At 40.1% G+C, this 13,202-nt stretch overlaps 1 protein-coding gene across 2 annotated transcripts in view; it reads left to right on the top strand.

The window, feature by feature from the left end:
• The window catches only part of zbtb10 (zinc finger and BTB domain containing 10), a 53,142-nt gene that overhangs the window by 23,250 nt on the left and 16,690 nt on the right, over positions 1 to 13,202 (top strand). For both annotated transcript variants that reach the window (XM_061966924.2, XM_061966923.1), the window contains exon 2: positions 10,777 to 11,794. In XM_061966924.2, the coding sequence (XP_061822908.1) occupies positions 10,777 to 11,794 (1,018 nt within the window). The remainder of the gene's footprint in view (positions 1 to 10,776; positions 11,795 to 13,202) is intronic.

Genomic DNA, 13,202 nt, shown 5'->3' with positions numbered 1-13,202 from the left:
ACACTCCGGCAGATTCAATGGGGGTCTGGCGGAAGATTTCTTTGACTTTATCGTTGGAAATGCATCTGCTTTGAGTGTCGCAGAATATCCACACATTCTTGCCATCTCTGTCGTAGCATAGCTTTCGTCGGTAAAGTGTGCGGAACAAACGTCCAATTTCTTGCCACTTTCGCATCTTCGGGCCACTGGTGCAACTTGAATCCGTCCCTGTTCGTGTTGTTACACCCTCCGACAACACATTGACGAGGCATGATGTCTCCAAGGTACGGAAAACAGTCGAAAAAACGGAAAATAACAGAGCTGATTTGACTCTGTGTTTGAGAAAATGGCGGATTGCTTCCCGATGTGACGTCACGTTGTGACGTCATCGCTCCGAGAGCGAATATTAGAAAGGTGTTTAATTCGCCAAAATTCACCCATTTAGAGTTCGGAAATCGGTTAAAAAAATATATGGTCTTTTTTCTTCAACATCAAGGTATATATTGACGCTTACATAGGTCTGGTGATAATGTTCCCCTTTAAACAGCTCAACTATGTTTGTTAATGCAGTTGTTATGTCATCATCGTGTAAAGAACACACAGACATATCACTGTGTTTCTATTCATTACAATCACACTCAGCTGGAAATATCATTTATGTATTTATGTACAGAGCACAAAACTTTTAAATGATATATATGAAATATACAACAAATTCGCATGTTATGTGGGTGTGCATTTTTTAACAATATAAATAATTTTGTGTTTATGTTGCACACAGATGTATTTGAGTGACAGACCGGAGGTTGACAGCTACCAATGTGTCTGGTGCGAACAAAAAAAAAAAAGACTCAGTGATGAAGTGTAATGATTAATCGTCCAGTTGTAGAGTCAAGACAGAACTAACTGAGACACATTTAAGTAAGGTGTCTATTAATGCCACGTCGCAAATGCGCCGTGATGGAGTGATGTCAGACGGCGACTACGGTTCTGTCAGCGGATTTTACCTTGCGTCAAGGCAACTTTATGGATTATTGTATTACTTAATGTTTTCACTTATTTGTTTGGATTATTATTAGCTTGTGGATTAATGGATCATGAGGACGGTTGATAAAGCGCGGTTGCGGCGGTCGTGAGTTTAATGGCATTCACTTGAAACTAAATAACTTTTATTAGCGTGCGTGACTTTGACGGACTTTTGAGGATGAATTGTGGTGTGACAAACTTTTGTGTGGTGTTGCTTTCTATTTGTAATGATTAAAAATAGGATTTTTTTATGTATATGCAGTGGCAGCTGGACCGAATGTGACAGCGTGTCATAATTGCGACGGTTAGTTGGATAAAAAAATACCGATAGCAGTACTGTTAGTCCAGAATCTTCACGGTCCAGGAGGACCGACCCAATTAGGAACCAGTACTAAAAAATACCGGTATTCAGTATACATCCCTACCCTCAAGTGACACAAATCGGATACTTTTTTGCCAGTCCAAATGCTCCAAAGTGCTTCAAATCTGATATTTTCACATCAGATTTTAGCCACATCAGGAGGTAGTCCAGATTAGTTTGGAATCTGGTCTTTTCAAATGTGACTGCAATAACCTGGTTGAGGTACGTCATTCGTGTTCACAGGAAAATACGCGACCCGCTAGCGGGAGTGGATACGCCATCACATCTGATTTCGGCAGCGCTGTTTCGGTGATCAAAGTATTTTCCGGCAACCAGATTTTCGGTGCATCACTCACCAAAAGTGCGCAAAAAATAGTCTGTATTTAATGTATGATGATATATACTGTATATACCTTGATTTCCAAGAACTGGTGACTGCTGAAGAACCGGAAATTATGTGTACGCTGTGGCATATTTGCTTACATGTTACGTACATTGTGCAAGTTTTTTTACGTAAGTGAATTGAAAAATAACGCTAACAAAGATCCATACTGATGTCTGTGTCTCCTCTACTCAGAGGTAGGTAGTAATGCGCCACTTTTACTCTGTTACATTTACTTAACTAACTTTTTGGATAGATTGTACTTGTAAGAGTAGTTTTAACGCAACATAATCTGTACTTTTACTTGAGTATTTTTAAAGAGGAAGAAACGCTACTTTTACTCCATTAAATTAAATGTAATTCCAATCGTGACTTGAGGGTTGCAGGTCGCTCCCCGCCTCTTGCCATCCAAATCACTGCCGTTGTATCCTTGGGCAGGACACTTCACCCTTGCCCCCATTGCCGCTCACACTGGTGAATAAATGATGGCAGGGTGGTGGTCGGAGGGGCCGTAGGTGCAAACTGGCAGCCACGCTTCTGTCGGTCTACCCCAGGGCAGCTGTGGCTACAAATGTAGCTTACCACCACCAGGTGTGAATGTGGAGTGAATGAATGATGGATTCTCGATTCTCTGTGAGCGCTTTGAGTATCTAATAGAAAAGCCCTATATAGATCTAATCCATTATTGTTATTATTATTACTATTATTGTCATTATTTATATCACAATTATATATAATCTATTGATTCATTTGTCAACGATCCTGCTTCTGGCAGGCACTCTCACATGACTCTGTTTGACCAATCCAACATAAGCAGTAGTGACGTTCCAAACCATTTCATCAATCAAACAGGGCCTGGCAGTCACATTACTCTGTTTCACCAATCCAAGGTAAAACTGACGTTGGAAACTATTTCACCATTTAAACAAGCACAAATTACAGCTATAGGAAGCTGAAATAGGTCAGTATTTTCAAATTATATGATCAAATAGAAACATACCTATTTAAAAAAGTATCAGAATGTTCCCAAAGAAGACGCTTTAGATACATGATATGATGCCAACACATCCTGAGGTTTGAGAAAACTGGTAAGCAGAAACCTCCTGAAACAGTTGACTCAAATAGCAAACTTTTTGTATGTCTTGAATTATCGTAATAACATTTAGACACATCAAAACATTACCAACAACACCAGATAGCAGTGGAAAGTACTTCTCTGGTGACATGACGCCAGCACATCCGGCCTGTTTGAGAGAACTGGTATGCAGAAACCTCCTAAAACATTTGAGTAAAATAGCGATCTTTTTGTATGTCTCGGATTATCATAACAACAAGTCTCATTTAGACACATTAAAACATTACCAACAACACCAAATAGCAGTTGAAAGTACTTATTTGTTAGAGCCGGAGTTTGAAAGTTAGCAGCACTAGCTTATTAGCATGTACCATTCTCTCCCTCTACAGTATTTACGTTCACACAAGGCTAAACAAGCTGAAATGACCACAATCGCCCCCTAGTGTACGATAGGCACACTGCGAATGGCCAACAGTCACATTAGAGATAAGAGCATGGAAACCGGAACTTCTGTGAAAATTACGGGTGTAACGGTACGTGTATTTGTATTGAACCGTTTCGGTACGGGGGTTTCGGTTCGATACGGGGGTGTACCGAACGAGTTTCTAAGCTAAAGTCTTAACAAGCTGCTTTGCTTCTTCTGCCTCTGTCTCAGCACCCAGCATTGTCCCACCCACACAACCATCTGATTGGTTACACACAAAGCGGTAACAACCAATCAGCAGTGCGTATTCAAAGCGGTAACAGCCAATCAGCAGTGCGTATTCAGAGCGCATGTAGTCAATGCTTCAGCGTCGAGCAGGTAGGTGTTTAGCAGGTAAGCATCAGGCAGCGGACTCTCCCAAATTATAATAAACACATCCCAGTCAACTACTAGGAACATCACTATGAGCCCGTTGACGTTCTAGAAACTTTAAACTGCAGCTCAACTCGCTCGCAGTCCTGGCTTGAGGTGAAGGCTAATTAGCTTTTAGCGTAACGTTAGCTCATTTTGCGGTGTGTGTGTGTGTGTTACGGACAGAAAAGCTTTGAATGGCAGGGTCCCTGCTATCACATGTTGATAAAAATATAACATTTGCATAATAAAAATCAACTACAGGCTTCCCAAATGCTGTAATAAATTACCGTAGGCATGATGAGTTGACTTGAAACTGTTTAATCTTGCACTTTTTATATGTAGAAGAAAAGTTTTGTCATTTTATTTAATCTGAGCAACAACTTGAGGCAGTTTAATGTTGATTAAAGTGGGCAGAATGATTATAGTGTTCCCAATGTTAAAAGGATAAAGCCATTGTTTACAAATGTGGTAAATAAATAACCAAAAAATGTATATTTTGTTGTTTTCTTACTGTACCGAAGATGAACCGAACCGTGACCTCTACACCGAGGTACGTACCGAACGGAAATTTTTGTGTACCGTTACACCCCAAGTGAAAATAGAAGAAACTTAATTATTTGACAAAACAGACTTATTTTAGCGACTGTAAAAAGTGACATGACGTCAGGCAGGACAGCACAAATCTTCAAACACTATGTTTTCATGCACTAAATTTGTCTGATTTCTCAAATATTTGTTTTTTTGTTTTTCACACCTATCTGTGAAGTCCAAGTGTCCTTGCACTTTGTCCAATGCAGCTATTGGTCCTACGTTTTCATGCACTAAATTTGTCTGATTTCTCAAATAGTTTGTTTTTTTGTATTTTCACACCTATCTGTGAAGTCCAAGTGTCCTTGCACTTTGTCCAATGCAGCTATTGGTCATACGCAGTGTGCCTCCCGTACACTGGGAGGCGCTTATTTCCTTTTAGCGCGGTTAATTTATTTATTTTCGGTTGACCTATATGACGTCACACTAGGCGTCTGTGGCTCCTAACAAATTAAGAGCCTAGCTATGTTGTGATGTCCGCTGTAATATGGACACAGATTAGAAATATTACATCTCTAATGGCTCTGCTGATGTTAAATAGCATCAAGAAATGATCCTGGATTGTGCTACAAACATGACACTACTACCAAGAATGTATCGGAGCAGAGGCTGGTCCCAAGTCGAGAAAGACCAACGGCACCGAGTTTTTTCGAATACATTTTTGGACCGAGAATCATGAAAACAAAACATTTGAATGTCTCGGACTTCATTTATAAGGCAGAAAAGGCTCTGTGGATGGATGGAGAGTTTAAAATCAAAGGAAAAGACCGTTGGTGCTCCGACTCGATATTGTTCCAGATGAACTTGGTTGTTTTTTTTCTGGACTATCTTGCCAGTTGTGTGGAATACAGAGTTATTGTTAATCAGTTTGGAAATGCTCTGTGAAGTGGTTTGTGTACACTTTATTATTCTCCTTGTAATTTATTATACGCGCTTCATTCTCTTTCATATTTCGGTCGGGAGTCCGCATTAAGCCAGCATTCAACATTTCCTTAGTTACCTTATTAATAAATAAATCTTTCTTTTTTTCTACCATTGATGCACTTGAAAATGTTCTGTTCTTTTAATTTGAGGAGCAAATAAACAGTCTCCTCTTCATTACAATTGTAGATGTTTTTATTAAATGGTATCTGCTTCCGGGTTATATCCTGCGCTTTGAGGCTGGAGCATGCGTGACACGAAAGTTCCCCTCGGCCGCAAACCCCTCTTTGAGAGATCTGGTTTCGAATCGCATAATACAGGTGTGTTTTTCCGACTGTTCGTATTAAGGTGTTTCCATGGGCTGATGAAGGTTAATTTTAAAGCCGAACTATTCGAGAAATCGGACTAATTTAGTGCATGGACACGTACTGTGTGATTACTTTCAAACTGGTAAAAATAATATCTATAACATGTGCTGTCATCTTTGTCTGTAAAAATGTTCACATTTCAGCCAACAGAAATTCCGTTTGTAGTTCAAGAACCATTAAAAAATATCTAGTAGATAAATCAGAATGTACTCGAAGTTACTCAATACTTGAGTAGTTTTTTCAAAGATAATATACTTACTCTTTTTCAAGTAATTATTTTGATGACTACTTTTATTATTCTAAAGTAACGGTACTTTTACTTGAGTACAAATTTTGGGTAATCTACCTACCTCTGCCTCTACTTAACAGCCATAAAAAACATCAGAACCCTCCCAAATATATTACACTATTTATATCCATTGATTCAGTGTTACTTTTATTTGTTTTCACGTAAAAAAAGCCCTAATTTTTAAGGTGTGGCGGCTTTTATTTTGCATAGTAGTAGTCAGGCCTCGAATTGTAACTTTTTAAGGTCAAGTCAAGTGTTGCCTAAAGGAGGGCTCATATTTTAGGGCACAAAGGCAAACATTATTTTCTTTCGAGGCAGGGGCTCCCATGCATGCATGCATGCATGCATGCATACTGTATATATATATATATATATATATATATATATATATATATATATATATATATATATATATATTGAAGTCATGATTACAGATTATTAAGTAAAACAGTGTTGGGGTGTGAACGTAATACCATCATGTCATTTATAATGTCTAATATAAAGGCTATATTAATTCATTATTAATATCAACTTGTCAGCTTTTTGTCATTAAATTATGTCTTTATCTCTATTTGTACATTTTGATAAAGGAGGTCATTTTCTTTATTATCTATTGAAGTTATGTACATTTATATGTAGATGTAGATGCTGTATCGGGACAGATCCATTAAGAGTTTGAGCAGAAATATGTCATATAGGAATTAACTACACACAATAACACATTAACAATCTGCAACATGAAAAAAACACAAGTAATGTAAAATAAACCCAAAAAACCTGGTGTTTACTTTTTGATATCAATATAAAACACAAAGCAGTTTGGCTAAAGAAGATGAAGTCTAATAAACAAGCTTTGTTCTTCTCCAACAACGCCTCCTATCAGTACAACAGTTTGGCCAACAAAAATAAAGAGGAGTGACACCTCTCACATCGAATACACAATCTTCACAACCTATGTTCAATTCGATGAGATGACAAAACATTTTAGCTAGTACTGATGTTATTTGAACACTGATACAGTTTGCAGTTGAATAAAGGACTAGTGAACATCCCAGTAAACAAACTAAAGACTCTATAAACAAGTTGTGACAACGTTCACGACACATCACCTGCTGCAAGTTTCCCCACGTCAATAACTCTGTCACAGCAGCTGATGGACGCTGTATTGACAAAATAAAAGCAACACCAAATAGTTTTCTCCTTCGCTGTATACTTTTAGTGTGGGGACAAGTGTGTCTGTCTCCAATATTGTCCACACCTGTCTCTATCTAAACACAGCTGTGCGCCCTTAAATGCACAGCGGGAAGCGAGGGGAAAATGACGTTAAACCAGGCGCTTGGCTCCGTTTACCCCGAGGGGAAATTTCCATCGCAAAGTCCGTGTTGTTAGTCCGCCATGATTATCAAGCCAAACACCGCTAGTGCGCCTGACTTCGTGTTGCCTCGAATGCATTAATAAATGCATAATAATAAAAAAAATTAGACGGTGTTACTAACCGTTGAGCAACGTTCTTGCCGCAGACGTTGGTCAATTTTTTAGGACATGACGGCAAATGACGAGGGCGGTCGCGGCTTTTGCCGCAGTTGCCGTGGTTAAATTCGAGCCCTGAGTAGTTGTAGCGACTTCCTTGTTGATTTACGGAATGCGGTCAACTTCCTTTTTCACTCTATCAAACTGTGCATCCAAGTGACGTCGAGGCCTGTATTCTTTGGGGAGCCTGTGCACATTTATACTGGAGCCTGATAAACGTCACATTTCACTTGTAATCTAAACAGTCAGCTGAAAAAAATCATATTTGCTCCACTTTGGTTTGCAGTGTAAAAATAGTATTAGTGGTACTTTTATGATTCAGGGTTTGGACAGTTTCATTCATGCCACAGTATCACCTTTTATTTTCCCCCTATGGGTTGTTGCTAAAAATGCTTTGGGAGATATGCTAGCATACATGCAATAAAATATCCTCAAAGTTTCTTAATTATTTAAGCTGCACTTTTTTTAATTGTGTCTATCATTCACCATTTCTATGTAAGACAAGAACACATGTTTTTACTTTTTTTAATGCATTTTAATTCATAAAATACAAGCACAAGGTGGCTCACAATGCAGCTAATGTGAGTACACTATTCCGCCCATAAAGCCCTCTAAAAAAAACAGCCCAAAATACTGTATATACATCTCGTGGTCTGAATATGAACCAAGTATTAGCCATATTGTTATGTTAACACTAACTTAGACAAACTATTTTTAGCGGCGCTGTGATCACAGAGCGCTAACTAGCATGTGCAGTTACAGTATTAACTTATTGAGCTGCTGCTGCATTGCCTCTGGTTGGTGAAAGTTAATTCTAGATTGTAAAGTATGCCTCTCACCTAGATAGATAGTGGAAGGTTGTGGCCATAAACTGAGACGTTGGTCAACTTTGACTCCCAACTTATACCCGGAGATGGCGAGGAAGACACGAAAAGACGCTCACTGGCTGCACTTCTTTTTTTTTTCTTCTTTTTTTTAAACTTGCGTGAGGATTATGAGTATTAAGGGGAAAGGTATAAACATCCCACTGAGCGCAGACATTGTACAGTAAGTGGTCGTATTATTTTGTTCATGGTTTGTAAAGTATTAGTGTTTAGCCCAGTCTGTTTAGCACACAGCTTCTATAACTTGTAGCTCATCCTCTGTATATTCAAGCTAAAACATATATAAGGTTTTGGATCATCATTTGTTCAAAAGTAGTGTTTGTTGTCTCTCAGGAAGTGTGCCATGAGTAGTAGTAATGTTGTTGTTGAAGGGAAAAGCGAACGGTGTGATGCGTCTGTGAAATTAATATGCCGCCATGTACTTAAAATGAGGGAAATACGTGAATATTACATATTTTTATCAATGTGCCTGTTATGACATTACATACATACTTAAAGTATGTATATTGAACGTTGATGGATGCTTTTGGATGTTTTTTATTTGCGGAATAGAGAGAATCCCAAAAGCTCCATTGTTAGCTCCATTGTTAGCTGACTTGCTAGCGTTTACAAGTTAGAATGCAGAAAAAAACATGTGTTCTTGTATTACATAAGGATTGTTAATGGTACACAAAATAAAATAAAAAAATGCATTTCCTCTTTAAGTCTGGCCTATGTTTTGCTTAATGTTGGCCATGTTTTTAAATATTGCTATAATTTTACACATGTGCCACATGTGTCTGCGGTGATTCAGCTAAATCCCCTTAAGTACCAATTTATTTATTTTTTTAAATCGAGCACATTGAGCTGTGTGATGCATTTTAAGTCATTTGGATATATAGACGTCAAACTTTGGGGACTAATAACAGCACCACCATGTATTGTTTTTCAGAAATATACTAATAGAGAGGTGATACCGGTTTATTAAAACTCGGAGAAACAGACTCAAGAACAGCTTTTTCCCCAAGGCTGTGGCCTCCATAACGCCATTGCCACCCCCCGTTCTTCCTCCTACCAAATCCCTTGTCTCACACACGCATACCTCACATAGGTATACAAACAAATACCGGACATACAGAACACATAGGCAGACACAATATGAACAATTATTTTAGTCTATCTTGCAGTTTTTAGTTTTTTTGAGCAGTTTATGTTTTTCTTTTTCTTTTTTTTTTTTTTATATTTCTGTTGTCTATTTTATCTTCAGCTGCTGTTCACAGTCACCCATCAAAATGTTGTTGTATTATGTTACAATGACAAAATAAAGTATTTTATTCTATCCTAGGGAGGCATTTTTGACATCAGTCATGTTCAGGAGTAGAACATGACTGATGTCTTTTAGACTTTGCTAATAAGTCCAATACATTTTTCCCCCAAAAAAGTCTCAATAAAGTCAAACCCAAACAGCACAACGTTGCAAATGCTTGTCCGTCACAATATATAAGTCCTGTGATGTTCCACTCCAGTCCCGCAGGTGGCTGTCTTGTGCACAGCATACAAATAACCTTGCCGACTCTTTGAACCGAGTCTCCTTTGTTACGATACAAACAGTAGTGTCTTTTATACAGCCATTCCACAAAACCATTGCCTTAAGATAGCATTCTCAAGTTCTCTGCCTGTAAAAAATAATTGACCAAAAGAAAGGGCAATGCGTAATCCGGCTGGTGGTAAAAAGTTTCAACTGAAAACACTAGAAAGAAGCAAGTAGTAGTTTGAATTAGTTAGATTTCCCCAACTTGAGTGGAATGCAGCTGAAATGGGATTTGCTTGAAAAAAGATTTTAATTTAAAGCAGAAATGTAAACTTTTTTTGACAGAAAACATGCCATCTGTGGTCAGGAAGGAAAGAATATTTTTTGATTGAAAACAAATCTGGGCAATTACCACTCGCTTGCATTTCTCTGTTGTGATTGTGTTTTGGTTGCTCAGTCTAAATCTGTTCGATTCCCCCCTAACCCCCGCCCTCTCAGGCGAATTTGATTTGACCATAGTTGATTAGTCGCTTTTATACTTCTTTTCGGCATTGCGGTATATTTGATTCTCTACCTTTTTTTGTTGTCATCTTTCCTCATGTATGCCTTTTATCAAACCCGTAACAACCATCTATCAAAACAAATGTTAAAGTAATACACTCCTTAATCTTTGATAACATTTTGTACTTCGAGTCAGGAGAGCAGCTCTTACAAAGAATCTCTACTGAACTTTGGCCATGCTTGGAACTGTAACACGGTAATGAATTCCAGGCTGCACAGCCCATCCCTCCATTGTACCTCATTTGTATCCCCGCTCCCCTTTTGAAGCCTGTTGAACCGGTTTCGCCCCTCTGGCGGGCGTGTCAGGAACCCTCGGGGTGTTTGACGATTCGCAAAGAGTGTTTTGTAAAGATGAGGCTCCTGTATGGAACATTTGTATAAACACACAATAGAGCTTTATTATGCACACGGCCAGTGGAGTCCTCGCAATGTCCAACAGCAAATGTGTTCTCTGTGTCTTAAAGAAGGAGACGGGGAGGCCCGCCGACAACGCCAGCCCGTCCACCAACTCTTCCGACGAAGACTTCCGCAACAAGCCCCATGAGAACTCGTACTGCTACCAGCTGCTCCAGGAGTTGGACAAGCAGCGCAAGAGTGGCATCCTTTGCGATGTCAACATCGTCGTCTCGGGCCAAGTGTTCCGCGCGCACAAAAACATCCTGGTGGCAGGCAGCCGCTACTTCAAAACCCTCTACTGTCTGACCCAGACCGAGCCCCAGGACCAGGCCACTGTTACGCACCTGGACATGGCTGCCATCCAGGGTTTCTCGGTCATTCTGGACTTCCTCTACTCGGGGAACTTGCTGCTCACGAGCCAAAACGCCATCGAGGTCATGTCGGTGGCGAGTTACCTCCAGATGACCGAGGTGGTGCACTCGTGCCGGGCATTCATCAAGGATGCCCTCAACATCAGCATCAAGCAGGAGGCCCCCGACTCGGTTGTAGTGGACTACAACAAGAGGCAAACGGTGGCCAAAGACGGGCACCGTGGTTCGGACCGGAAGCCGACCAACTTCTGGGCGACGAGCATCCTGTCCAAGTTGTCAATCAAAGCCAGCAACAACCAAGGAAAAGAGGCCGCGACGGAGGACGAGGAAGACTGCGGCAGAGTAAAGGAGGAGTCCAGCGACATCGAGGTGACGACGGTCGGTGGTGAGGGCTGTGCCCTGGTGCCCCCGCGGAGCTGGAGCCAACACAACGACAACTCCTCTGATTCAGCAGAGACCAACGAGCCGCGCTCGGCAGGTGCCCAAGTGTTCGTCTGGAACGAGTCGGCCACGGACGGTGGCACAGGTGCAGAGATAAAACGCGAGGCGCCGGACGCTGCTGCCGGGAGCGGACGCCGGAAAAAGCAGACCACCACGCGGAGGTTCGTCTACAACTTCCCGCCAGAGCCTGAGGAGGGCTTCGACGAGGGGATGTTCATCCAGCCGTCAGCTTCTTACCCCAGAGAGGACTTCTCTTCACTCTCAGAAAACGCCGGTATGACGCACACCTGTACACATTACAGAGCTTTTCCACAGTCAAACACAATGATGGTCGCAACCTCCCCTTTATCTGTTTTTTACACATAAACTACTGTCACTCAACGTAATAGATGCAGTATATACACTGCATACATTAGTGTAACTTAAGGTGTGGGAAAGGAGGACACTAATGTTAGCAAAACTAGCATAGCTATGTTAGCTACAGTAACGTTACATTCACATTTTAACAGCAACCTTATACTGCTTTAGCCTATTTGCCTTTTTTAAATCTAGGAGCGCGTCAGATTTATTTAGATTTTAGTCTTTTTTTGGGTGACAGTCAGATGTATTACCGTATTTTTCGGACAATAAGTCGCTCCGGAGTATACGTCGCACCGGCCGAAAATGCACAATAAAGAAGGAAAAAAACATTTATACGTCGCACTGGAGTATAAGTCGCATTTTTGGGGGAAATTTATTTGATAAAATCCAACACCAAGAATAGACATTTGAAAGGCAATTTAAAATAAATAAAGAATAGTGAACAACAGGCTGAATAAGTGTAAGCCATATGACGCACAAATAACCAACTGAGAACGTGCCTGGTATGTTAATGCAACACATCAAGGCAAGAGTCATTCAAATAACTATAACATATAGAACATGCTATACGTTTACCAAACAATCTGTCACTCGCGATCGCTAAATCCGATTAAATCTTTTTCCTCGGTGTCGCCTCTGGTATGCGCCCCGCGAGCGTCCTTTCTTTCTGCTGCTCGATTGCTGTTCTCTGCAGCATATTTCACTACGTCCAGCTTGTAATCTGCAGTACCGTATATGATTTCCTTTTCGGTGCCATTTTAGTTCAGTCCTTCTCACTTTTTATAAGTTATCGCGATTGTTGATGTGATCCATTTTAATAACTCCGGCAGTAGCGTATAGCATACAGCAGTTATCATATCATGGCCCACAATGCACTTCTGCCATGACCCGCACCCGCCGAATTGTTATTGGTTGGCGTGTGCGTGACGATTGCTGACGTGTGTGTGACGATTGCTGACATTTTCTTCGTCGCTCACACGAATGAGATAAATAATATTATTTGATATTTTACAATAATGTTTTAATAATTCCACACACAAGTCGCTCCGGAGTATACGTCGCACACACGGCCAAACTATGAAAAAAACGTCGACTTATAGTCCGAAAAATACGGTAAGTACAACTTTAAAAAAAAAGGTGATTAGGACTGTTTGAAAGTTAAATGTATCAGTTGAAAATCATTTATTCCAGGATGAGCCAGAATAATTATACTTAAAATTATACTAGTTTGAATATAATCTTTGGCCATAAATCAAATTATTGATACCAGAAAATGTGCGTTATAAATAAAGAGTTAGTGCGCTTGTGTCGTTTTAAGGCCT

This window comes from Nerophis lumbriciformis, linkage group LG11, assembly GCF_033978685.3.
Source record: "Nerophis lumbriciformis linkage group LG11, RoL_Nlum_v2.1, whole genome shotgun sequence".
Lineage (NCBI taxonomy): Eukaryota > Metazoa > Chordata > Actinopteri > Syngnathiformes > Syngnathidae > Nerophis > Nerophis lumbriciformis.
Note: the sequence above shows the minus strand (reverse complement) of the source record. Positions and strands in the feature narration are given on the sequence as shown.